The sequence below is a fragment of the Mustela nivalis genome, assembly GCF_964662115.1.
Source record: "Mustela nivalis genome assembly, chromosome: 2".
Classification (NCBI taxonomy): Eukaryota; Metazoa; Chordata; class Mammalia; order Carnivora; family Mustelidae; genus Mustela; species Mustela nivalis.
In genome coordinates, this window is record NC_139021.1 from 8,852,841 (window position 1) to 8,878,627 (window position 25,787).

A 25,787-nucleotide genomic window follows, 5' to 3' on the forward strand; every position below is an offset into this window, starting at 1 on the left:
TTTGAGGTCCAGCCTCCATGTTACAGACAAGGAGTCTGAGGTTAGGAATCTGCACGTGGTCTAAAAGTCCCAAACTGACAGGCTTGGGATTCAGTCCAAGACCCCTCCCTGTCTCTTCTCTGGCTCCTGCAGCTACAGACCTTGGCCCGAGTCCTAAAATTCAGGGGTCCACCTTGCATGCCCTTTCTGGGATGTCACTTATGAACACATACTCACACCCCTGCACAGGTACGTGTGCAAAGGGCACATGGCAAAACTGCTAACACATCTACATGTCTTTAACACTGTGACATAAAGGGGCACCTGGGTGGCTCCATTAATTGTGTGACCCCGGATTTTTGTCTCAGGTCATGACCTCAGAATTGTGAGTTTGAGCCCTGCACAGGCTCTGCGCTCGGCAGGGAATCTGCTGGAGATTCTCTCTCTCCCTCTCCCTTTGCCCCTCATCCTGCCCAAGTGCTCTCTCTATAACTAAAATCTTCTTTAAAATGTGAAATAAATTACGTACATCCGTAGAATGGGTTGGTATGCTGCCATTAAAAAGAACGAGATTCATTTTAAACAGAGAGTTAAACATTATGTGAGATAATCAAGGTAGAAAATAATATTAAGAATAATATTGTAAGATCTTACCATTTAAACAAACCAAAAAAAGAAAAAAAAAAAAAAAGGAAGCTTATAGACATTTTCTGGAAGATTCCATGAAAAACTGGAAGAGTAAAAATGGAGATCTGCATTTGGTTAAGAGTTGGGAAGTCAGGACAACTGCTTCCCTCTCTACCCTCGTCTATCTTAATTCATGGTAACAGTGAAATCACCAGCTTTGACCTCCAGACACAGTTACTTCATGTGGTTCAAACTAATATTTAACATTTTTCTTTTTAAACTATAATCATATTTTACTTGTACACTGGAAAGGAATGCTGGAGTCCGGCAGTCAGAGAGACATGGTATTTAGGGCTCTGGAAAAGGTCCCACCGTCCCAGCGACCAGTCTGCCCAGTGAGATAAGCTGGTGGGTCCCAGAAGGGAGTGCTCATCACGGACGTCCCCTCTGACCCGGGTCAGGAAGCCATTCTGCTCAGACGGACGCTCCTTCACACAGCCGCAGCCTGAGCCGCCACCGGTCCATGCGGTCTCCATTTCCTGTAGTCTGATGTCCAGTCAGTCAGAGCACATCGGACACAGAACCCCCACACAGCTGCCACGACTCACCTGGGCCGAAGTCGTGCAGGCAATGTTGTCACTTGTCCAAGCATAGAAATCACACGAGACCTCTGATCCCACCGTGGACACCTCGAGGAAGCTGCAGGTCTCGTCCAGAGCACAGTCTGTGGGCAGAACGGGCCAGTCGGCACCTGTCGTTCTCAGGTGATGCTGAGGACAGATGGACACATGCCCCCACCCCCAACACACCCAAACACACACTCATCTGTAACGGGGACACCAGTGACCATCCCAGACTGGAGAGTTATGATCTCCTAACAATCCTTGTAATCTACACACTCAATGAAGGAGAGCTGATGTCGTCCTCTCTGGCCTGGCTGCTGCTAGAGAGAGAGAGAGTTCTCCCAACCAGGACAAGTAAGACTATGAGGAATCCACATCCTTCATTTCTGCTCCCCTGTGTTTGGCACCGCATTGTTCCTGGTACACAGTAGGTGTATTATAAAATTTGAAGTGAAATTATGAGTTGGATATACATTTTGGGAATCCATTGATTTTCCAAGTTTTTTTTTTAATTTAAATTAAATTAGCGAGCACATAGTACATCATTAGTTATTGATACAATGTCCAATGATCCATTTGTTGCGTATCACACCCAGTGCTCATGACTTCACGGGCCCTCCTTAATGCCCATCACCCAGTGTTCCAATAAAGTGTAATTCCTCATCAGGGTTTCAATGGTTCTTTTCGATTTGTCTTGCCAAGGTCAGCTGAGTCGATCTCTGTGTGCGCCCACCTCCTCACCACCCCTTACCTGTCAAGCACTGCAGCAGCGGGGACTCAGAGCCAGGAACTTTGGACCTGCCCACTGCAGTGACATTGGCACTGAGGATCACCTGAGATTCTGGAACCTTCTCAAATTTCCGCATCACTGAAAGGAAAGCAGATTGATCAAATGTGACTCTAAAAGGCAGGGGGCTCTACAGCTAGGAAAATGTCCAGTCAAGAAACCCCTTTCCATTCACAGCTCTTGGTCACACAGATGTCCCCAGGAGAGGAACTCTCTTTGAAAATACTTCTAGCTGCTTCGTATCTGATGCGGAGAGCTATGTGTAATCATGTCTCCGTCTGCTCCCTCATTGTCAGGAGGTAAGGAGAAAATCCAATATTGTGTTCATCCTTATTACTCATTTTTCTCATTGATATGGATTTTCTCTCTAAATTTATAGTTTCTGGTCCTGATCATTGAATGCTAATTATCTTATAATTATTTTATTAAAAATTGAAATTTTATTTCCATAAAACAATTTTTACTTCCTTCTGGAAAGCAGCAAGTTATCTTTTAAAAGACAAATAAGGCAGGCACAAGTGGGTTCACGTCCATCTGAAGACGTGTCCGGTGGCCCAGGCATCTTCATCACAGTCTTTGAGTGATATTTCAGTGTCTGTTTCTCTAACTACCATCAACACGCCTGAGTTCTTCTCTGGTAGGAATGACAGAGACACATGCTCAGGGAACTAAACAGAGAAGAAGAAATAAATATAAGATCTCGAGACTTATAATAAGACTCAGAATTCATTCTTCACCAAGTGAAAAGTACAGTGGGCAACTCACAAGGAATGAGACTCATTTTTGAAACAAACAAACAAATGCCCAGAAGTGTCAATGGTTTGTGAATAACTATCAAAACCAAGCCCTAAACTAAAAAAACGTTAGTTTGTGAATAACTATCAAAACCAAGCCCTAAACTAAAAAAACGTTAGTTTTTTTTCAGACGGAATTACAAGCACACACAAAAGCACCATTCTCATACACTATTGCTTCGTGAAACAGACTTGTGGCTGGATTACTTTTTATCACGTCAATATAGTCAAGACCACCCAAAGCAAACTCTTCTCCATGTTTATAATTAATGCAGAAAAAAAAAGTTTATTCCTTCTGAAAAAAAGTTGGGAGACAGGATGCTATTACAAGAGAAATAGCATGTTTTATGCCTTCACAAATTCTGATATAGAAAAAAATTCAAATTCTACCAGGCATTCCTTCCATGTTGATCACTGAAGTTGTCAAGTTCATGGCTCAGCCCACACTCAATGATTCTGTTTTCATCTCTTCCTCTCTCTCCCTCTTATTTATTTATATATTTATTTTGAAATTTTTACGCCCCTTGCTCTCTTGTTTATAGAGTCTACAGGTTCCAGTCCAGCAAACCCCAAGCTATATTCATCCCTTTGTCCCTAAAGTTTAACAGGTAGAGACAGAGGCTCACAACCTTGTAGCAAACTAAACAAAATTAGGTCTTTCAGTTTCCAACAGAAGTTTTCCCAGAGGCTGAAAATGCGGTCAGTGTAGCACTTCAGGTAGACAATCTGCTGGTTTTTGCAAAAGGGACACCCTGGTGATGAGTATCATGTTACAGCATCCTGCAAGGAAGCTCATTGCCAAACAGAACAGAAACAATCCAGGCACTAAATTGCTGGTAATTCCGTAGAATATTGCATTAGCTGGCAGATTTCTACAATCTAGGGGTACAATTTCCCACAGGCTGCATTTTGACTCAGTGGGTATTTGCAAATGTCTTGGGAAAGCGTAGAGGGTCCACATGAGAGCTATTTAGGTGCCCATCTCTTTCCAAGGCAAGGACAATGCTCTGACAGTTTGTGAACACCCGCCAGCTGGCAGAGTGACGGAGGCCTGGTGTCCCTGCATTAGCTGGATGCAGTGAAGAATGAACGAAAGACTGCCGAGATCATCACAGCCCCAGGAAGCCTGGGAATGTTGCAAAGATCCCCGCATAGACCTCTGGGCACCTGACATGCTCTAGGAAGTCTTGGGCTCGGCTCAGCAAAAAGCAGAATGAGGAAACTGGATCTAGAATTAAAGGAAGATGAGCTTACGATATCTCCAGCAGCCAAAGTCAGCAAGGAAACGACTCAGTCTGGGCATAAACTAAGGGTTTACCCATAGGTGACACAGAGAAGACAGAGGGGGACTGCCACAGGGAGGGGGCAGGCAGTCGGGGAAGAGGGCCAGCTCTCCCGAGCCCCTCCCTCGGGCGCTACCACCCCTCACCGACTCTGTGTCCTGGTGCACATTTCAATCTCTGAGAGCCTGATTTTGTGGTTGGGAGGATGAAACCAAAGAACATGGAAAAGCTGGTACACGACCGCAGTTCAGCAGCTGCCGGTCCCTTGGCGCCCCACAAGGACACCTGCCGCACTATCAGGGCCCGTCAAACTGGCTGCAGGAATGCCAGTGGTGGGAAACTCTCCATCCCTGATGGTCTTTCGGGAACAATTTCAAAGAAGCCCCAATGATCACAGCAACTCTCTCATTCTGCTGACAAGCACCAACGACCACGGGATAGAACAAAAAGTAAGCTACGATCCTAGCCCCAAAGGGTAATATTACCGAAGGAGGCTAGAACCCAGAGTGGAGGGTGAGGCGTGTGATTCTACTTTATCCCGAGAGCAGTGCAGAACCTCTGAAGAGTGGTAAGGGGCAATGCATAAACAGAACAGCCTTGTAGATAGTTGTTCTGAAGCATCGTGGAAAAATCGTTGCGGGGGGGGGGCTCACGCTGGAGCAGGAGGACGAGGGCAGGTCACAGTAGTAGTCCCTGTGGGTGGAAGCCCGGAGCTGGACACAGCAGGTGGATAGGAGGCAAATCTCCCCCACCCTAACCCTACCCGGAGATAAAGCTGACATCTATAGCTGGGCTTTTTCTAGAGGACAAAGGCCTGAAAAATAGGACTGCAATCCCTCTCCCCGAGGGGAAGCTCCTCTCAAAGCCAAGTTGATTGGCTTCCAAGAAGGGGCTACTGACATCCCATGGGGACCCAGCTTCTTAACATGGAAATCCTCCTGAGTACCCGGAGAGGGAAACCTGAAACTCCGAGCTTTGCATAAGAAGCCAGAGACCGTGAGGTCCATCCTGGAGGCTGTTCGTCAGCTGGAGCCTCGCGGACGCGTCACTGGAGTTGACAAGGCTGTCCTGTAAGTCCTTCTGGGACCACTGACGAAGCTGTCCTTTCTGCTCTGAATGAGCATAGGGCCCAACGAAGCCTGAAACGCTTTGCCGAGTGCAGATTAAACTCTGGGCACCAAGGTATCCACAGGGAAGCAGAAAGGAGAGGAGTTAAAAGGCAAGCATTTAGGTGATGATCCTGGAATAGCCAGGAGTTGCCAGGGCTCAGCAAATTGCTCCGCACTGTGGCCGGCCTCGGCCTCACTTGGGAAGGGCATCTGGGTCCGCCAGCCCCACGGCCAAGAGCACCTTCAATTGTTAACGCCCCTGATTGCTGTTTCTGCCCAAGAAGAGGAATAATGGGGTGCAGGGGGAGGATAAGACTTTTCCTGGATTTACAGTTTATTCACGGGGACGCACGCACACAGCTGGGCACACACATGCACCCACACGCGCGCGCATGCACACGCATCCTTGAGATGCATTAGTGCTTTGTCGAAGAAGGGAATGATTGTTCTGAGCATTACAAAATGGATTTTCTCAGATGTTGGATGTGATTAGCTGCCGCCAGTTCCCTGGAGAGCAAGAGCACGTAGGCTGTGTGTATGTGCGTGTGTGTGTGTGTGTGTGTTACAAGTGTGTAGAAGTCTGTGTGCATGGGCAGGTGTGTGCTTCATAAGGAAGTAGATAACCCGAAGCAGAAGCAGATTGCTGTTATGGAAAGAATGGGTTTGGGGGTCAGACACTCACTGGTTCAAATTCTAGGTATGTTATACCTTGATTAGCAAGGGAGGGAAGTCATGGAGACAATTCCTGCCTAAGTTTCTTTGGCTAAATGATTGGCGACACTAACATCAACCCCTCAGAGCCTCTGTGAGGCTCACCACACTGCCTGGCTCAGGGCCTGGCCTGGCACGTAGTAGGCTCATGTACACCAGACCTTATGCAGAAATCTGAGAGAAGCGCCTGGCTGGTCAGCGGGTTAAGCCTCTGCCTTCGGCCCTGGCCATGGTCATGATCTCAGGGTTCTGGGATCAAGCCCCCACATTGGGCTCTCCGCTCAGCGGGGAGCCTCCTTCCTCCTCTCTCTCTCTCTGCCTGCCTCTCTACCTACTTGTAATCTCTCTCCCTCTGTCAAATAAATAAATAAAATCTTAAGAAAGAAAGAAAGAAAGAAAGAAAGAAAGAAAGAAAGAAAGAAAGAAAGAAAGAAAGAAAGAAAGAAAGAAAGAAATCTGAAAGATACTGGCAGCTGGTGCCGGCCCTGTCTGCTCAGGTGTGCAAAGGTCAGCCAGACCTCGGGCAGGAAGGTGGCTGCAGAATGGTCGGGCTAAGTCCTAAAGACTTAGAAAAGTCAGAATTGGGCATGCCTCTGCCTGTTCCTTGATTCGCTGAGGAGGAGACAGGCGGCTAATATGACTGAGTCTATTCATGATTCTGACAAGCTTACTACCTCTCTCAGTCACGTCACCGCTAACATGTTCCACTCCCCTGCAAGGCAGGCATGAACAGCCCCATTTGACGGAGGAATAAACTCTTAAAGGTCAATAGCTTGCTCAGACTACAGAGCTGTTCAAGGGCACCACGGAGATGGAACTAGTTCTGACCCGACGACTCCCATCACACTTGCTATTGTAGGTCCAGTGTCGGCTCACCCAGGACCTCCCCGCCCGTCACGTCACTGAACAGCTGTGCCGTGCTCAGGACGGTGCTCCACGAATGCTCGTTGCCCTTGTGGGATGATGTTGGCCCTTCCGGGTCAGGAGAATACTGGGGAGACTGAGGATCAGAGAAGTTGAGTGATTAGCTCTGGTCACCCAGCAAGTAAGTTATGGAACCAGGACTGGCATTCAAGTCTCCCCACAATATTCAGTTGAAAGAGAAAAGCTGACCAGCTTATTAGAGGCACACTGCCCACAAGAATGGGAAAATCAGCTTGTTAATTATTTTTAAATCCATGCCTCATACACCCTGGAGTATTTGGGGGTGATGTTTCGTGATGTCTGAAATTTACTCTCCAACGATCAAAAATAGAGAGGAAGAACAAGGAGGAAAATGCTGACAGTTTTTGGACCTAGGTGGTAGGTGACTTGTTTATCCCACTTTCGGATCCGACATAGATTAAAAATTTCCAAAATAAAGTCAGAGACAAATGCAGCTCATGGGTTCCTCCGCTTCTAGGAGTGCCCTGAGAGCCCGCGCCTTCTCCCCAGCCACGCGGCTGACTTCGCCCCCAGCACGTACTCAGACACTGGGAGTCGGAGAGAGGAGCCTCCGTGTCCGACCACAGTAGCCTCCGCCCCTCGCCGTCCACGCAGAAGGCCTTCCCGCTGTCCCTGCTCCTCTGGCTGGCATGGTACTGGCCGTTCTGGTCACACCACAGGCCCTCCTCACTCTTCTGACATTCAGTGACACCTGCAACCGAGACACACGTGCACCGTCACTGATGTGCTTTCGGGACCCCTTCCCTCGGGGGTCCCAGGTTCCCGTTGTTGACATCGGATTGCAAGTCACAGGTCTCACCCAGACACTCCCCAGCTTCAGATTCATCAGTGTTCCCAGCCTTTGGTCAAAAGACGATGTCCAGGCCCGCTGGGCGGGGGGGGGGGGGCACTAAACCCCGAGGTCTGGCTGCGCCCATCTAACTATACACACGCCCCCTGTGCTTCCACAGTCCACAGGGCACTCAGCGCCCGGAGCTCTCCTTCGTCTGATTGCCACAGCACGGCTTTTCTTTCCGATTGTCCCTGTGAATGAACGGATTGACAGCTGCTCTCCTCGCTTCCCAGAGAAGCTCCAAGCTGGCAGCAACTCGATCTGGTTTTGCTCCCTATAGGATCCCAGGGTCTCGCTCAGTGTCTGCCGTAACACAAGCTCCCCCATTGTGAGACTGTGATTTATAATAAGAAATATTTGGGCTTGCTTTCATTTCTGGCACCCAGTCCCTGAAAGCTCCTGTCATTTCCTAAGTGGTGAAAGCCATAAAGGTGTCTTTGGTCACATTATAGAGGTCACTTTGGGACTGCTCTTAAGGATGGAGTTGCCAAGACAAACACACATGTGACCAGAGCATTGAAACTTTCCGTCTCTAACCCTGACCTCTGATCACCAATGGCCAGTGAGTCAATCAAGCTTTCTTTGTAATGACACATCCCTAAAAACTCAGAAGATGGGGTTCTGAGAGCTTCCCGGTGGGTGAACACGCAGAGATGTGTGGAGAGCAATGTGCCTGAGAGGCGTGGACCCTCCAGGCCTCTTCCCCATGCCACGCCCTGTGCCTGTCTTACCTGCCTGTTCCTGAGATCTACACCGTTATCATAAACTGGCAGTCTACTGAGTAAAGCATTTCTGTGAGTTCTGTGAACTGTTCTGGCAAATTAATCATACCTGAGGAGGAGGCAGTGGGAACCTCGGCTTCAGAGCCAGTTGATTGGAAATACACATAAAAGCCTGGACTTGGGAGCGACGCCTGAGTGGGAGGGGGTCGGTGGAGCTCCCAGCCTGTAGCTCGTCCATCAGAAACACAGGTAGTAGCCTGGGCTTTCCACTAGGCACAGGATGGGGGCAGTGGGGTCATTCTTATGGGACTGAGTCCTCAATCTGTGGGATCTGGTACTATCTCTGAGAGTCCAAATTGCTTATGGTTCGTGTGGGGACCCCCCCCACACACACACATTGGAATTGGGTCCAGAAACACTCCCCCCCCCCCAAAAAAAAGACCCAATCAATAAATACTAGCTGAATCAATGGATAAATAACTCTATTCCTGTGCTTAAGCTATTTCCTCTGCCCCGAAGTCTCTCTTCTCCACCTGCTCCATGGTTAGTCCCCACTTGTCCTTCCAGACCTGGTGTCCGTTGCTACAGTAGCATAAAACAACCATCTCCATTATATTAGTAATTATACACATTCATCTGCATCCTCACATGTCTTCTTTTCCTACCAGACTCTCAACTCCCCGAGGACAGGGAAGTTATCTCTACTTGTTTCATGTATTCAATAAAAATTTAAGATTAAAAAAGGTGCTTGGTACATTTTTGACAAATGATATCAAAAGAGAATACCTTGACTTGGTTCTCCAGGGCTGGCAAGAAGGTGGAAAATGTTCTTTCGTGCAGCCCAGGACTTGCAAACATCTAGTTTTCTGTATTTTAAGACTATCAGTCATATGACTAACTGATGATCAATTACAACTTTGTGGGGAGAGACTACAAAGGCTACTTTTTAAATAGGATGTTTTGCATGCCATGCATGTCATATACGAATTAAAGCATCACTAAACCAACAAATAAACAAAGAGCTACTCGGTTATCAACAGAACCTCCAAAATCATCTGGTAGACTTGCACAGTTAGGAAACAGAGGAGGAAAGTATTTGTGGGTGAGAACAGTAATATAGAGGAAGTAAGATTCTAAGAGCTAGCCTAACACCAAGAAAGAAACCAAGGAAATACTGTAATCACTTGACATCTCTTAAAACTTGGCAGACCCTCCTCCCTTGTGCTTCTCTTTCATATGATTCCATCTAAGAACACGGATCAGACAAGACCACAGGCAGAATGGTGATATTAATGAGTCATGGAGATGTTCTTAGATACAAACATACCCAGAGAGTAGACTCTACCGTTGACCCTGGAGACTCACCCACCGAAATCTATTCTGTTACTCAAGGAAGACACCCAGGAGAATGGGGATGATATGACAGCCTCCACTTCTGCACAGAGATGCAATCAAAGCTCACCCCCAAAGCAGGATGGGAATGATTCTTACGGCTCACCTTGAATATCTTAATGGGCCGCATTTTGTTGTGGACTAAAGGTTTATGTCCCGCCAAATTCAGATGTTGAAGCCTTACCCCTCAATGTGATAGTATTTGGAGGTAAGACTCTGGTGCTTAGGTTTAGAAGAGGTCATAGGGGTGGGGTCCCTGTGATGGGATCAATGCCCTTATGAACCGAGAAAGACACAGGAGATCCCTCACTCCGTGTATGCACCAAGGAAAGGCCATGTGAGGTTATAACCAGGAGGAGGGTCCTCACCAAGACCCTGACCATACCAGTGCCCTGATCTCGGACTTCCTGCCTCCCAGACCATGAGAAATAAACATTTGTTGTTGAAGCCACCTAATCTAGGGTAATTTGTACGTAGCAGCCCGAACTGACTAAGACATGCTTCATAACCATCTTATGAGGGAGGGATCATGGGCCCCATCTAACAGATAAGGAATCTGACACTCAGAGAAGGAACAAGGGAGGCCTCAGTCACAGTGCCAGCAGGAAGGAGCGGGTAACAACCTGGGTCTGGCTGGTGCAAAGCCTCAGGATCCTCCTCTCGTCCCTGCCATTTCTATAGCACCCACCCACTGCCACCTCATAAACAAGGATCTGTACATTGCATTGATCCCTTTTTAAGAAAATATTCCTCTGGGGGGTGCCTGGGTGGTTTAGTAGGTTAAGTGTCTGACTTCAGCTCAGGTTATGATTTCAGGATCCTGGGATCGAGCCCTGCCATCCAGCTAGGTGCAGAGTCCGCTCGTGACTCTGAGGGACTCCTTGGCTGCCACTCCCCCTGCTCGTGTTTTCTCTCTCTCGCTCTCAATAAATTAATAAAATCTTTATTTCTGGTCAGGGAACTAATGAGAGAAGATGACTTGATCTCTTTGGGTGAATTATTTTAAAATTCTAAAATCTATTCAGATTTAAATCTTTGATGGTTTGCTTCATGTTAGCATAATTTTAGGCAAACATGGAAAGATGCTCACAACGAGGCAGGCTGTGGGTCCTTGGTAGGAAAAACCCAGCAATAGCCAGGTGACTCTCAAGTAAGTAGGCCAAGTGAAATCACATGACCTATGGGAAGGCCACATGTACACTCGGTCCTGAGAAATTTATAGGGCCAGAAAGGGAACATGAGCTACATACTTGTAATGACTGTGGGTGGAAAATGTCTTACATTTCTTAATCTGATAAGGATGACTTACAAAAATCAGAAGTTTCAGAATCAGACAATGCCAAGATCAAACAAAGACCAGCTATGTTACCTATTAGTTGAATGACTTTGGTTCAATTACTTCTCTGAGTCTTCGCCTTCTTATCTGTAAAGGTTGGGCTAATAATATTTACCCAAAAGGGGGTTTGGTAGCATTTAATAAAATAGCATTTAATAAAATGTCTGGCCTAGATCCCGACAGAGGAGTGTGGCATTCAGAGGTGGGGCCCCTTTGATTACTGTGCTCTCTATGCAATGGTTCTCCAGCATGGGCAACTATGTGCCCCACCCAAGAGACATTCAGCAATGTCCCCAGACATGTTTGAGTGTTGCAACTTGAGGGGAGGGTGTCCTACTGACATGTAATAGGTAAGAGTCAGTGATGTCCCTAAATAAACATCCTGCTATACATGGGGCAGTCTCCAAAAGGAAAGTTCTGTCCCAAAATTTCAATAGCGCCAAGGTTGAGCCACTCTGCTGTGTCCCCGTTGCATTGTAAGGTTTCTCTTTCACACTAGAACCCTGCAGAACTTACAGTGCATGTGGCTGAAAGCTCCAGGAGAAATGGTCGTTCTGCCCAGGGGACATGAGACGCAGGCCATGCTCCCTGCCTGTTCTTGGTAGAATCCAACAGGACAGGGAATACAAATATCCTTCTGAAAATAGCTTCCTTCAGGACACTTAACTAGAAAAGATCAACAGAGAAATGATGTTAAAGAGAAGGCTCTTGCTTTGTAGGGGAACCTCAAAACACACAGGGTATGCTAATTGCAGCAGCAGCACAAGAGCTCATTCACTTAACCAGTACCCACAGAGAATCTGCTACCTGCCAGGTTCCCACAAACAAGGCTAAGCTGTGGGAATAGTAGACAAGCTTCCTGCTCCCCAAGAGCTGACAGGATGTAGGATAAGAAGCATCAGAAAAGAACTTCAGATATGGGTAAAGTGAGGCGGGAGAGCAGCACTTGTTAGTGATGAAGCCCTCTGAAAGGTGACGTTTGACACTGAATGATGGGGAACGCCCCAGGCAAAGAGCTAGGCGAGAAGAACCCCGAGCAGAGGGAACCACAAGGACAAAGGTCCTGAGGCAGGAATGAGTTTGGATTATTTAAGGAATGGAAAGGAAAAAGCCAGACAAAGCCAGCTATGAAGCTTAGTAGACAAAGGGAAGAATGACCGGAGACAAGGTTGGAGAACACCCTGAAACAGGAGGGCCCTTCCCTCGGCCACCATGGGGACACTGCCCTAAGTGAGGGCCATGATGGAGCCCAGCCAGGGGGAAAAGCTTTGGAGTTGGCCAGACTGGCTCATATCCCTCTGCCTGCTACTCCCAAATGACTTTGGACTTCTTAGAGCCTCCTTTTTCTCCTCCGTGAAAGTTATAAATAGTATCATCCCATGGGAATGCAGAATGATGTACAGAAGACACAGATCATCATGCCAGACCCTTATGTGTGCTCAGCAAATGGTCATGATTGTTTTAAAGTTTTTATTTTTATTCCAGTTAATGAACACCCAGTGTTATATTCATCTCAGGTGTACAGGATCGTGACTCAGCAAATCCACGCACCGTCCAGGGCTCATCACGACACATGCACCCCTCAATCCCCATCACCTTTTTAACCCATCCCCCCCACCCATCACTATTTTTATACTTGAGGGAATCCTTCCTTGGAGCCGGCCTCAGTGCCCCTTCTGTCCAAACTGGGCAATCTCAGCAGGTCAGTACCACCACCTTTGACTCATGGGGCCCTTTCCTGTTGGTGGGTCATCAGGGGCATTGCTCAGATCTGGGACCACAGTGAGGTGAGACACCCAGTATGCAGGATTTGTGGAGGCCCTCACTGTTGGGTTGTTGGGATTCTGATTCACTCAGAAATATCAAGTGTTGACCCTGAGAGTGAAGCCTCCGTGCATCTTGCCCCCAGGTGCCTCACTGGCCTCACCCCTCACCTCCCAGTGCTACCCGTGAGTCTGCAGAATCTCGCAGTTTTCTGTCCTTCTGACACCAAGTCTTTCCTAATTTGCTTCCCCTGATATGACATGGGCTGAGAAGCTAGAAACTCCAAGTGGAGAGACGCCTATCTTATAAGAGTTCTAAGTTAGGGTCCGGAAAGTGAACATGAACTAGCCACACTGATTTAAGAACTCAGAGAAGGAGTGGGAGAAGGAGGTTCTTTCTGCTTTCTTTGATGGTGCTGGGTTGTGTTCCCAAGATATTGCCAAGTGACTTCCAGAAGAAGTGAGCTGTTCCCCAGTGAAGGTGGGGGCTGGAAGCTTGGCCACTCTTAGGACACTTTCTCTGTGCCTGGCACCTGCCATATGTGTCGTGGGCATGACCACCACACACCCGGGAGTTGGGATTTTAACTTCATTTCACAGAAGAGAATGCAGAGCCTTGGGACATTCGTGCTGACTCCCTAGCATGCTTTTCTGCAAAGGGCAGTGAGGATGTAAAATCAGAGGCTATGCCAAGCATGGTGCCAGACTGTTTCAATGTGTTACCTCAAGGTCCTATGAGAAAGGTTTCATCTCCTAGACTGGAGACAGCTGAAGCTTGAAGTCAAGGTGGACCAGGAGGTGGGGTGAAAGAGGTGGGATGTGAGCCCCGTTCCTTGCAAACTAAAGCCTCCGCTCCATCCACCAGTTCAACCACCTTCCCTTGCCAAAGAAGTGAGTGCGGACATATAGGGCATGGAGCTCGTGTTGACCTGACCCGCGCTACCTGTAGTGTGCACACGTACTCGGCACATCTGAGTAAACCAGAAACTCGAGAGACAGCTTGGAAACTGAGCACTGTGTTTTCCGGTCCGCCCTGAGCAATTAATACCCTCCCTCAGAGAGTGGGGTTTCATTATTCCTATGAGTCAGCTCGCTGATCATCTCAAGTGTTTGAACCCCAGGACTGGGACTGTTTTTTCAGGAAGTCTCCGGATTCATTGCTGAAGGAAAACAAAGCCTTCTCCACAGCCCGAGGTGTTCTGCTTGCGAACCCAGCGTGCAAGACGAGGGGTCAAAGAGGGGAACAGGGACTAATTTTTGTCGCAAGCTCAGTAACTTGCAGGCCTCGTGACGATGCACCAGGAACCTGTGTCCCGTTTCTCTCTGCTGTGCCGCCAAAGCCTTCGCACCCATGGGAACCCCGTGTAAGTCAGCACGAGGTAGAGGCTCGATATCCTCACCCTGCCCCTGGCAGGTGTGGGCTCTCGAAGAACCCCTCCGTCCACAGCAACGGGTTGGGCTTATCCATCAATTAACCCCCTCCACGAACTCGTCAGAAAACCTTTTGGTCTCAGTTCCCTCCCTCATAAAATGAGACAATTTGGCCGGTTTGAGTTTGAGAGCTTCACAAAACTTCCAGGTCATGCTGTCCCTCCTGCCAACCCATCCCGATGGGCCCCAAACAATGACACACGTGTCTCTGTGGAAGAAGAGCATCTGGGAGGAAGTGCAAGTGTCCTTCACTCCTTAACCTGCTCTGCTTAACCCCATATCTGGCCCTGTCACTCTCCAACCTGAAATCCTTCCCCTAGGAGCCCCCTCAGTCTGGCCCTGGCCGGCCCCAGGCCCCTTCCCATCCTGGCTCCTTCCTGGCTTTCTGGGTACGTCTCCTGTCATATCCCCACACACCCCACTCTCCAGCCACATAAGCCACCTGCACTGTCCCCCTACAGCCACAGTTCTGCGACGCCCTGCACCGGTCTCCTCTTCTGGAATGCCTTCCAGCACTGTAGCACCCTCAGCACGGGGGAACTCATGCACACACACGTGCACACACACAGGCACCCACCCCACTTCTTGTCTGTTCTTGCCTGAGCAGTGATTCCAATGTGCCTTTCAACACTGCAAGCCGCCCCTGCCGCCCCAGCAAGTCTTCCCTGAATGCCCGGATTGCGACGCCAGAGGCTTCGACGTGGACATTTATCTGACTTTTCATTTCCCTCTTCCACACCCAGGCTGAGTTCTTTAAACGCAGAGCTATGACCTTGGCCTGCCTAAGTATGCAAACTGATGTTTAACACATAATTACGATTTCTAAACTTGAATGGATGGCTACACGCATAGGTGGGAAGAAGAAAGGAAGAGGAAAGACAAGAGGAGAGAGGGAACAGGATGTAACATATTACTTCAGGGAAAAAACAAAACAGAGAACTAGCTCTGTTATAAGAACTTGTAGTGGATGAGTGAAAGTTTACATTGTCTAGAATGGAAAATAGAAAATCCAGATAATCTCTCTAAGATTTTCCTTAATGGACTGAACTGCTATGAAGGCTGCCGACAGGTCCTTCTCAAGGGAAGCTGCGTGGTTGGCCTTGAGGCAAGAGGGTGAACGTAACTGACCCCATCAAAGCTGCAAACCAAGCCCCTTCCTCCCTGTGGTCTCTGTTCCCAGGATACAAGCTTCCATGCCCACATGAGTCACGGGAGGGGGACATTCCCACTCAACCCCCTGAGTCATTGCCCTCCAGAGGGAATCATACAGCTTAGCCCCCCTGAGATGACACACAGAAACCCTGCTTCGTCTCCACAGGACAACGCTCCACTTGCAGCCACACAGCTGTGTTCCAGATGTGCCTTGGAAGGGGCAAAGAGCCAATAAGAATAGACACAAGAATCCAACGGTGTGGTTTCACTAAGAGCCCCTTTGTTGAGAAGAGTGACACGTGATGCAGAGGACAGAGCATCTGAAATCAGTGGAGCTGAGTTTGGATCCCAGCAGGGCCAATCAACAAGGCCATTTGTGGAGCATTCCCACATGTGAAGGGATATACTTGTATTGATTACATGATGTTGTGCAAACCACGACCCCCACAAAATAGGTCTTATTTTCCCTATTTTTCAGATTATGCCTAGCAAGGATGAGCAATGTCCCAAGAACCCACGCTGAGAAGGTGTTGGACCCAGAACTTGAAGCCACTTGGCTTCCAAGAGCTGTTTCCTAATACCACTGGCTCCCTCGTCCAAACTATGGGATTGATAATACCTGACCCTCTAGACCAGAGAAATGCTAGGAAGACCCAGCACATATTAGAAATTCAGTAACAAGTAGATATTATCACTGACAGCAGAGAAAACCCAGAGCTTTCAGTGCTGCTTTTGTGAACTCCATTCTAGATCTTTCTAACCATTTGGAATAAGAAGGTAGGGCTGAATGGCACGATCAATGATTCTTTGGAGTCAGCAAAAAGCTATAGCAGCCGCAAAACAGAACGTAGGTTTATCTAGAGCTAGGACTGGCAAATCCCAGCCCATAGGCCAAATGCAACTCCCCTTCTGCTTGGCCAATAAAGCTTTATTAGAACACAGCCATGCTCTTCTCCCTACCATGGATGAGTTAGGTCACTGAGACAAAAACTGTATTGTCTAGGAAGCCCAGAATACTTGCATTCTGGCCCTTTGTGGAACAAGACTGCCAAGTCCTGTCCTGCAGCAAGTGTAGCCCAGGCAAAACATTTTACTTAGTCCCATTTCCAGGCCACCCTGTGGTTCCCACTCGTTCTAAAACTCTGCCACCCTGAGTTCTGCCCACCAGTGCCCCCACCACTTACCATCCTTCAGACAAGACTACTGTGCTCCTAGCTCGGCCTCTCCTGCCTGCTCTGTCTTTCCTGCTGAGCTGGGCTACCCATCTTGATAGACATGAAATAATCTAATCAACCAAGGAGTTCCCTAGAAGGAAACTCGGGTTCAGATTTCTGAACCAGGGCTTGATTTTATATGCAGGAGCAGGGTCATGGTGGGGCGTGGGGGATGCAAAGGCAGAGCCAGTAAGGGGTCCCTCACTTGGCCCCTGCCTAGCACCTGTCTCCAACTCCTGATCCTCCTCCTCTGGGCACCATGTTCCCGGGAGTGCACCCAAGTGGGGTTCCTGGGCTCCCTTCCCAAATCTACCTGGGGTGACTACAAAAGCAGATTCTTGCTGCTGCTCCTCCAAATACACCCCTGCAACACACTCTTCCCCAACACACACACACACACACACACACACACACACACACACACACAGAGCAGTGGAATCCAGGGCTCTTCCTGGTAAGTGTAAGAACACAATGGTGGGGGTTCTGAATGCCTCCATCACTCTGACCCTGTTTCACCCACCCTGGCAAGTGACACCTTCCACTCCACCTACTTCTTATCCTCTTTGTTTGGGCATCTCTATGGGATAGAAAGGGGATGAGCTCTGGTCCCAGAGGACCTTGGGTTACACACCCACAGATGATTGGTTTTATGAAGTTGAGTCCCTCCTTTGAGTCAGCCCTGCTCTGGACACGACACATGCTTTAGCTCGTTTCATCAGCTTCAAACTCTTCATCTGTTAAATAGGAGCATGATGTGCCACCAGGGCCCATCATGAGCGGTAAATACTTCTGAAAGTGCATTGTAAACTGCAAAATCTCCTGTAGATATTAATGGGCAGTGGGGGCAGTGGGTGCATCTCTGAGTTTCTGTGGTAAAAGTCAGCTGCATCTTAAATCCAATGTGGAGTTTAGAACTTGGCCCATTTCACAGGAGGAGAGGCTGTGTAGTTCTTGTGTTACAACCAATATAAATAATGGAAAATAAATAACTGAAAAACATCTTCCCTTTCTGTAACTCAGCAACAATGCTCCTCTGTCTCATGCCACAGGGGAGGAAGGCTTCTCATCGTGAGCCCTTGGAAGTAGGAGGCAGAAAAGACGGCCACATCCTGATCCTCGGGAGCCACAAACACAGTAGGTTACACAGCAAGGGGAAACTGGTCCAACCAGTTGACCCAAAGATAGGGACAGTGTCCTGGATTGCCCAGCTATGCGTGACCACCAGGGTCATGAGAAGAGAAAGACAGAGTCTGAAGGAGCTGTGACCATGGCAGTGTCCAGAGAGCTACAGCACTGCAGCTTCAAAGATGAAGGAAGGAAGCCACGAGCCAAGACATATGGGCAATGTGTAGACCCCAGAAAAGTCGAGGAAACAGATCCCCTCTGGTAGGAACACATCCCTGCTGACACCATGGCTTTTGGCTTCATAAGACCAGACCAGGAATTCAAACCTATAGAGCTGGATGATGATAAATATGGATTATCTTAGGGCCAGAGTTTGTGTTGACTCGTGATGGCAGCCAAAGAGACTCATGCAGCTGCCATTCAATAAACTTGCAGCTGCGTTCTTGGAAAACAAAACAACAAACAAACAAACAAACAAACACTTCAAAGATACATAGGGGAAGGGCAAGGAAGGACAACCCCTGTTAACTTTTTCCAAGAATCACCTCCCATGAGGGGAAGTCCTAGTTTGATCAATGGCCATTTGGACGTGGTGATGAGGACCACATTGCCATAACCAGACTAAGAAATGTCAGCAGGCACACAGGATGGACATCAGCCTTCTCCACAAAGACAACATGGCCCAGACCCCAAGGCCCAAGCCTAGCAAGAAGAACGATCACTTCGGTCACGTCACCTATGTCTCTAGTTTTGGCCACTACCTGATGGGGTGATGACCACATGTCTACACAGAGTCGATGACTGGAAAGGCTTTAGCCAGACAATTAAATGAGTGATTCCCCACTCTGTACATACAGAGTGATCTATCTCCAGGGCTCTGGTGGCCTTTTTCACAGCCTCACATGTCTGAAAACAGCAGTCCCAGGGGAGGGAGTGGACCTACCACACCCCAGTGGGTCCTGAGTGGCATTGCTGGTAGCCAAGACTTGGCGGAATCCTTCCAAACAGCCAAACCACGTCCTGGGAGAGGTGCCAAAGTGGTCTCCTTGAAGGAAGTAGATGGAGGTGTCTGCTGGGAAGGTCTTGGAATCCAGATGAAGCTGGAACCCTCCGCTCTGGATCAGATCTGTGAAGCGTCCAATGAGATCCTTGCCGACTAAGGCCTCCTCTGCAAGACACGGGATGAGGCAGGAATGTCACCACTGTTCTCTGCAAGGGCCAGGGGAGACCAAGAGGCAGAGCCACCCAGAATGTCGCCATAGAAATGAGATGTAAGCATTGCCTGGTTACTCAATTTACAGAGGGAGAAACTGAGGCCTATGTAAGGGGACAGATTGGCCCAAGGTTACACAGGAGGCAATGATGCAACTAGGATTTTAACCCAGGTCTCTGGATCCTAGCATTTCTATGGCACCACCATGAGACCTATCGGTAGAAGATATCCTATCTTCAGTCAGTAATGTCAGGTGCTCTATATGGGTACACAACTCTTCCAACCTTTTGCAAACCACGATCTCTGAACCTCTCTCTCCCCATCTGCTAAATGGGGCTGACAATGCCTCTCTTGTAATCAGTGAAGATTCTAAGAGCAAATGTGTGTGATGGGACCACTCAAAGAGAAGGCCTAGCCTCCAGGAGGGAACACAGCCATCTACCTCAGTGGTTAAACAATGAAAAGGCATCCAGCTGCTGATCCATATAAGTATTTCCTAGGAAAAAGCAGACGAGTGTCACATCCGGAGTTGGGATGGATTCCCACACACAATCAGCACCATGCTACAGCAGGCTACTGAAAGCCAACCGAAGGCCTGAAACCACAGTCGTCAGCATGGACGCCAGAAATAAACATCTCCTCCTTTTGCATCTTCAAACACACCTGAATCTTCCAAGCTCTTTCCAGCAGCAGAAAAGGACCCCTGATTCCTAACACTGTTTGGGGGATACTATTGCGACGAGGACTGCACAATGAGAGACACTCAGTCTCTCCCCCGGGGTCACACTCTGGCAGCATTTTCCAGAAGCTCCCCATCGTCGAACAGAAGTCAAGCTGCAGCCAGGACTGACCCTGGGTGTCTGGCCGCTGGGTGGTAGGAGAGCAAAGGGGGCTGCCCACCCCCGGTCACAATACGGATTGTATCTACACTGGCTCACAGCACCATCGCACGGTCCGCTCTGCACCTCCTTCTCGGATCCTTCCACTCTCTCAGGTCATCCACACACCGGCCCCACTTGACACAGTGTCATGATGGGTTTAAAGAGCATAAGTGGTCTGAGATGTGTTATAATTGCAAGTGTGCAGAACATCAATTATAAACCAATTCAGATCCGCCCCCCACTCTCCCCTTCTTCACAACCGTCTCCTTCTCTGAGCCCAGCAAATCGAGGGAAGAATTAGAAACTATCTACGGAAGTGCAATCGGGAGATATTACTTAACTCTAGTAAGCCACTAGCAGGATGCTGATTCTTATATACTTTTTAATAATTGGGTCCTCCAAGGGCCAGGGCATAATTCGCTCATTAACACCTTCCGGGAAGGCATTATAGGCTCTACTGTCTCCATAAGACAGATGGAGAAACAGCTTCCGAGAAGTTGTATAATGTGGAGGCCACATAGTGTCACCAAACGTACCAATGTCACGCAAATCAGGAAGAGAAGCCGGTGGGACATCCTTCAGCGGCAGCTTCCACGTGACGTTCACTCCCAAACGCTCCCCAGTCACACACTCCACCTGCACCGTGGAGCCGTCGCAGACAGAAATGGACACAGGGGTCCCAAAAGTCTTTGCCTATGTGGAGAGAGATCCCTTAAGTTCCAGAACACAGAGTCCCTGGGGCGTCTGGGTAGCTCAGTTGGTTGAACAACTGACTCTTGATTTTGGCTCAGGTCATGATCTTGGGGTCATGAGATAGAGCCCCAAGTTGGGCTCTGTGCTGGGCATGGAGCCTGCTTAAGAGTCCCTCTTCCTCTCTGGCCCTCCTCACTTTCTCACTCTCTCTCTCAAAAAAAAATAATAATAATACATATATGTATAATATATATAAATATATATTTGCATATATATATATATATACACATATATATATATATTTTAAGATCTCATCTATTTATTTGAGAGAGAGAGAGAGACCAAACACAAGTGGGGGAGGAGGGGTAGAGAGACAGGGAGAGGGAGAAACAGACTCCCCGCTGAACAGGGAGCCCGATGCGGGACTCAATCCCAGGATCACAACCTGAGCTGAAGGCAGTCATTTAACAGACCGAGCAACCTAGGCACCTCCCCAACAACAACAACAAAAATTAAAAAAAAAAAAAAAGAACAGAGTCAGGAGCCAACCTTGCCGAGCCCACACCAGGTGTCAGAATGTGCCTTACATCACTTCCTTCCGCCCTCCCTTCAACCCAACCCCAGGGGGCAAGGCACCACTGGCCCTCTCTTCCCTCTGAGGATCACGAGGGTCCAGGCACAAATCAAAGTTGAGTGCCAATCGAGTTGGATTCCTTTTCCCTACAGCATTAGTATATTACTGATGAGAGTCTGTCCTGACCGCTTTAACTAGTGCCTGGCTTTGTTTTGCTCTTGTTAGTCCTCAGTGCCTGAAACCGTTCCCTAGCCTGTAACAGGCACACAAACATTTGTTAAATGGGAGAAAGAAGGAAGGAAGGAAGGAAGGAAGGAAGGAAGGAAGGAAGGAAGGAACAAACCTGGTGTAATGAAAGAGTCTAAAAGGACCTGGACTTAGCTCTGTGAAATCCTGGGCAACTTACTTACTTTCGGTGGGCTTTAGTTAACAGCTTATAACTTAGGGGTTACTGATGCTCGCTGGGCAGGGTGCTGTGATAAGCAGAGATAAGGAATGTAGAGCTTCTAGCCGAGTCCCAGGAACAGAGCCCGGGCTCAATAATTAATACATATTACTGCCCGTGTTGTCAAGTACATTTCTTTGGATAAAAGGGGGCAATCTATGTTTGTCTTTGTCTTAGAAGTATGACTCTCTGTATTTGGTTTTGTGAAAATGTATATTCTCCAAAAATTTTTAGCATATGGGGTTAAAACTGAGTTTCTCTATGAGTTAACAAGGTTTGAACAAAACAAGAACTTACTTAATTGAGTGACTTTTGTCTTTTAAGATTTATTTATCTGGGAGAGAGAGTGTGCATATGAGCAGGGAGAGGGGCAGAGGGAGAGGGAGAGAATCTTGAAGCAGACTCCCTGCCGAGTGCAGAGCCCGACTCAAAGCTTGATCCCAAGACCCTGAGATCAAGCCCTGAGTGGAAATCAAGAGTCAGACGCTTAATTGACTGAGCCACCCAGATGCCCCAAATTGAGCAATTTTTAAAGACTCCTTCTGTGAATACTTGACTTCAAATCACAGAAGCCTTTGCTTATTACATAGCTAAAAACTCTGATATTTCATTATTCACAGGACTAGGTCTGTCTGCTGGCATGCAATAGTGTCCTTCCAGGGAGGGTCCATAATGCCTTCTAGCAGGTTTGTTAAAGATACATCTGGCACAGGCGTTCAGGGAGAGGGAGTGCATCCTGGCATTTCTGTTCTCCTACAGCCCTTCCTCCACGGGTGGTGGCAGTCCTCCACGGGCGTTCACAGCTCTGTCCCCATGTCATCTGCCTGGCTCCTCATCCCCAGCTGTGTGGCTCTGGACAATTATGCCAGCCCTCCAGGCTTCATGCCCCTCATCCACAAAGAGAGAGTAATAATAGGGTCCCCATGAGCATTGCTAATCCAGCCAACAGCGAGCCGTGCTTGGTGCCTCGCGAGCACTCAGCACACACCTGGTCTGACGTCTTTACACAGAAAGAATGGCCAGTGATGAGTACGGATTCCATCCCACCACTCTGATTAGCCTTGGCCAAGGGGCATTCTTGTCCTGAACCTCACTTCGCCTATTGGTAAAATGAGTGAGAGGCGAACCCTAGGTTCATTTGAGCCCTGAGGTCCTCTGCCACAGTGACCCAGAGCCCAGTCCAAGCCCCGACTCGTGCGGAAGGTCAGGGACATACCTGGATCTGACAGAAGCCACGGGCCACCAGCTCATCTAAGATGAAGACCTGGAAAGCCAGCAACAAGCCCGCGTAGTCAGCACTGCACATCTTGCCGGGCGGGAGCCGGAGCTGGAACTGCCCTTGGGTCTGGAGGGTCTGCCACAGCTGGGGCCCTGCACACAAGCCCCGGAGGTCAGCAGACATAGGCAACACACCTGTGGGATGTCTTTCTTTTCTTTTTTTTCTTTTTTTTTTTTTTTCGGTGAATTCACCCTTCTTCATCTAGCTTAGAACACACAAGCACTACCACCTTGCACTATCGTCCTCAGAGTCTAAGCACTTCCTAGCATGATGGCTCTGAAATCATTTAGCACCCTCATGGCGTGCTCAGTCCTGCCTCAGCTTCTAAAGCACACTGCTCTACATTTTGGGGCTCCAGGCAGGACATTCTTCTTAGAAAGTCTTCCATGTTATCTTGCATTCAAAACAGGGCTGTTACATAGGATTTTGCCAGTTAACATGGAACACCATGGACTACATGAAAGGCATACTCTAAGATTGTTCAGTGCACAGCCTATATAGTCATACACAATGGCCCTGCATACAATGTTAAGGGCTCAGGACCCACTCCTCTCTTCTCCCAAATGCTTTACTCTAGATCCAGTCTTGATTAGCCTGGTCTTAATTTCAGCTTAGGTCACTTTGTCACCATCAGGGAGATAGACCATTGATTTGTCCAAATCATACTGACCTTTTTCTGGAAAACATTTTTTTTTTAGCAGGGAGAGGGAGAATCTTAAGTAGATGCTATGCCCAGTGCAAAGTCCAATGCAGGGCTTGATCCCACCACCCTGAGCTCAGGACCTGAGCCAAAATCAAAAGTCAGATGTTTAACCAACGGAGCCACCCAGATGCTCTTCTGGATAGCATATTTGTTTTTCTTTTTCTTTTTTGATCCCAAGCAGCTTTGCCACAAGTGCTGTCTTCCGACAACCACCCAGAGGCTTGTGACAGCCCCAGGATCTGGGCATCTGTCTCAGAAACTCCTCCCAGTGCCTTGGGGGGACCCCGTGCGGGTCCCAGCACCCTCCCCAGCCCTGCTAGACTATGAGTAATCGTGGCCAGCCTCAGCCAAGGCGGATGCAGTCAGAGCACTAAGGCCTCACAGCCATGTGGGCGCACCAACAGGCTCGCTGGGGGAGCAGGAGAGAGGACCTCTGCTGATATTCCAAGGGCCCAGCCCCACAGCCATCAGAACTGATACCCACCAAGAGGGTCAAGGCCCCAGAGCTCTACCAGGCATTAGCCACGAAGCCCCGGACGGACCCAGGAGAGGGAGAGGTTGGTGAGTCAGCATTGCTCTCAGAGTCCAGACAAACAGCTCTGAGTTTGTCGACACCACAGGAACCAATATGGCCCTCAGAACGCATACTTCCTACTTACAGTCCTGTATCCACGACGTCCCAGGAGAGCCGGAGATGCTGGAAGTTCTTCCAAGGAGCAGATTGTTCCAGAGAAGCCCCAAATAAAGCTTAACCCTAGGAGTCTGTGAGGCACATCTGCTCCTTCTAGAACATGCTTCGGGGGGCCCTCTCTCCCCCTCCTGATGCCACCTGGCTTACCATGGAAATGCTACACTCGGGCGGGGAAAATGCAGGTGCTCCGCCCTGAGCCCCAAGAGAAAGCTGGGTGCTGGGTGGACACTCACGCTGGCAGGCGTGGGGCTGGGGCGGCTGGGACACCCAGCGCTGCTCCTCAAGGCTACAGAGCAGTGGCCCCGGCAGGAAGGCGCTCCGATAGCCCCGGCGGCACAGCAGCCGGCACCGCTGGACGGGGGCTCCTCCTGCGCCCGAGGCTGGCTCACACAGGATCACTCCGCCGGCCACAGCCCGCGTGCTGAACGGCAGCGGGCACTGGGGGCCTGGAAGGAAAGAGGGGCCCCGGTGGGCGCTAGCCGCACAAGGGGGCTCTGACTTCTCCCGTTCCCCGGCCCGCTCCCCGCCCTCTCTCCGCCCTCTTTTTGAGCGAGCGCATCCTCGCCGCTTGAACAGACTCCTGAGCGGGAACCACACCCAGGTCTTCCTCTCCAGCTTGGATCCTCCGAGCTCCTTCCCACCTGTCAGTCCATTTGCCACCTGGTTGTCTCCACGTCGAAGGCAGCGCACCAGACCTCCTCACTAGTGGCCAGGTCTGCTCCTGCGTCAGTGTCTGGAGCTCAACATGCACCCCAACGCCCAGCTGTCCCAAGCAAAACACGCAGCAGCCCCCAGAGGGTCCCATCCGCTTTCCCCAGAGCGAGGGAGGGCTGCAGACCACCCCTTCCGTCCCCGCTGCGCGCCCTTCGTTTAGGTGTTAGCCACCTGTTCCCAAAACACTACCTCCAGAAGCTTCCACACCTGGCTCCATCCCATCCAAGCCCGCCCACCAATGGAGATGCCCCCGTGAAGCTGGACACAGGCTCTCCATTGCCCCGAGGGCCTACAGACGTGACCCTCTCTTCTCTCAACCCCTCCATCCCCTCTGCCTCTGCAGGGCTATGGCTCCCCGAACACAGCCTGCTTGCGCACCCCAAGGCCTTCCCTTCACCTGTGCAGCTGCCTGGACTCCCTTTATGACCCTGCATCGTGAGCTCAACGTCCCCTGCTTTCTAAGTCCTTCCGTGGCTCTCCCAGGTGCACGCAGCGAGCTCTCGGGCCTCCTGGGGGGACCTCCACGGGGCCAATCATCCAAAACTTATCACCTGCGCACCGGCCTCCCCGCCGCACGGAGCCAGGGCAGGAAAGAGGGTGCTTCTCCTCTGTGCCCCCCAGAACATAAGCTCTGGGGATATATGTTACATTAGTGGACGAACAAGTAAATGAAATAACACACACTCTCGGTGAGCCAATTTCATACATGACCAGAGTTTTAGTTAATTATCTGACTCTCGGGCCCAGCCTTGCCGCCCACATGGGTCTG

The 25,787-nt window shown here is 49.3% G+C and overlaps 1 protein-coding gene across 1 annotated transcript in view; it reads right to left on the bottom strand.

The window, feature by feature from the left end:
• TG (thyroglobulin) overlaps positions 1–25,787 on the bottom strand; it is a gene marked incomplete at its 5' end in the record, with an annotated part of 236,556 nt that overhangs the window by 176,169 nt on the left and 34,600 nt on the right. The window contains 8 exons of the mRNA XM_082719073.1: positions 1,215–1,330; positions 1,981–2,097; positions 7,379–7,549; positions 11,657–11,806; positions 18,769–18,993; positions 20,456–20,612; positions 22,848–23,002; positions 24,538–24,750. Of these exons, the coding sequence (XP_082575199.1) occupies positions 1,215–1,330; positions 1,981–2,097; positions 7,379–7,549; positions 11,657–11,806; positions 18,769–18,993; positions 20,456–20,612; positions 22,848–23,002; positions 24,538–24,750 (1,304 nt within the window). The remainder of the gene's footprint in view (positions 1–1,214; positions 1,331–1,980; positions 2,098–7,378; positions 7,550–11,656; positions 11,807–18,768; positions 18,994–20,455; positions 20,613–22,847; positions 23,003–24,537; positions 24,751–25,787) is intronic.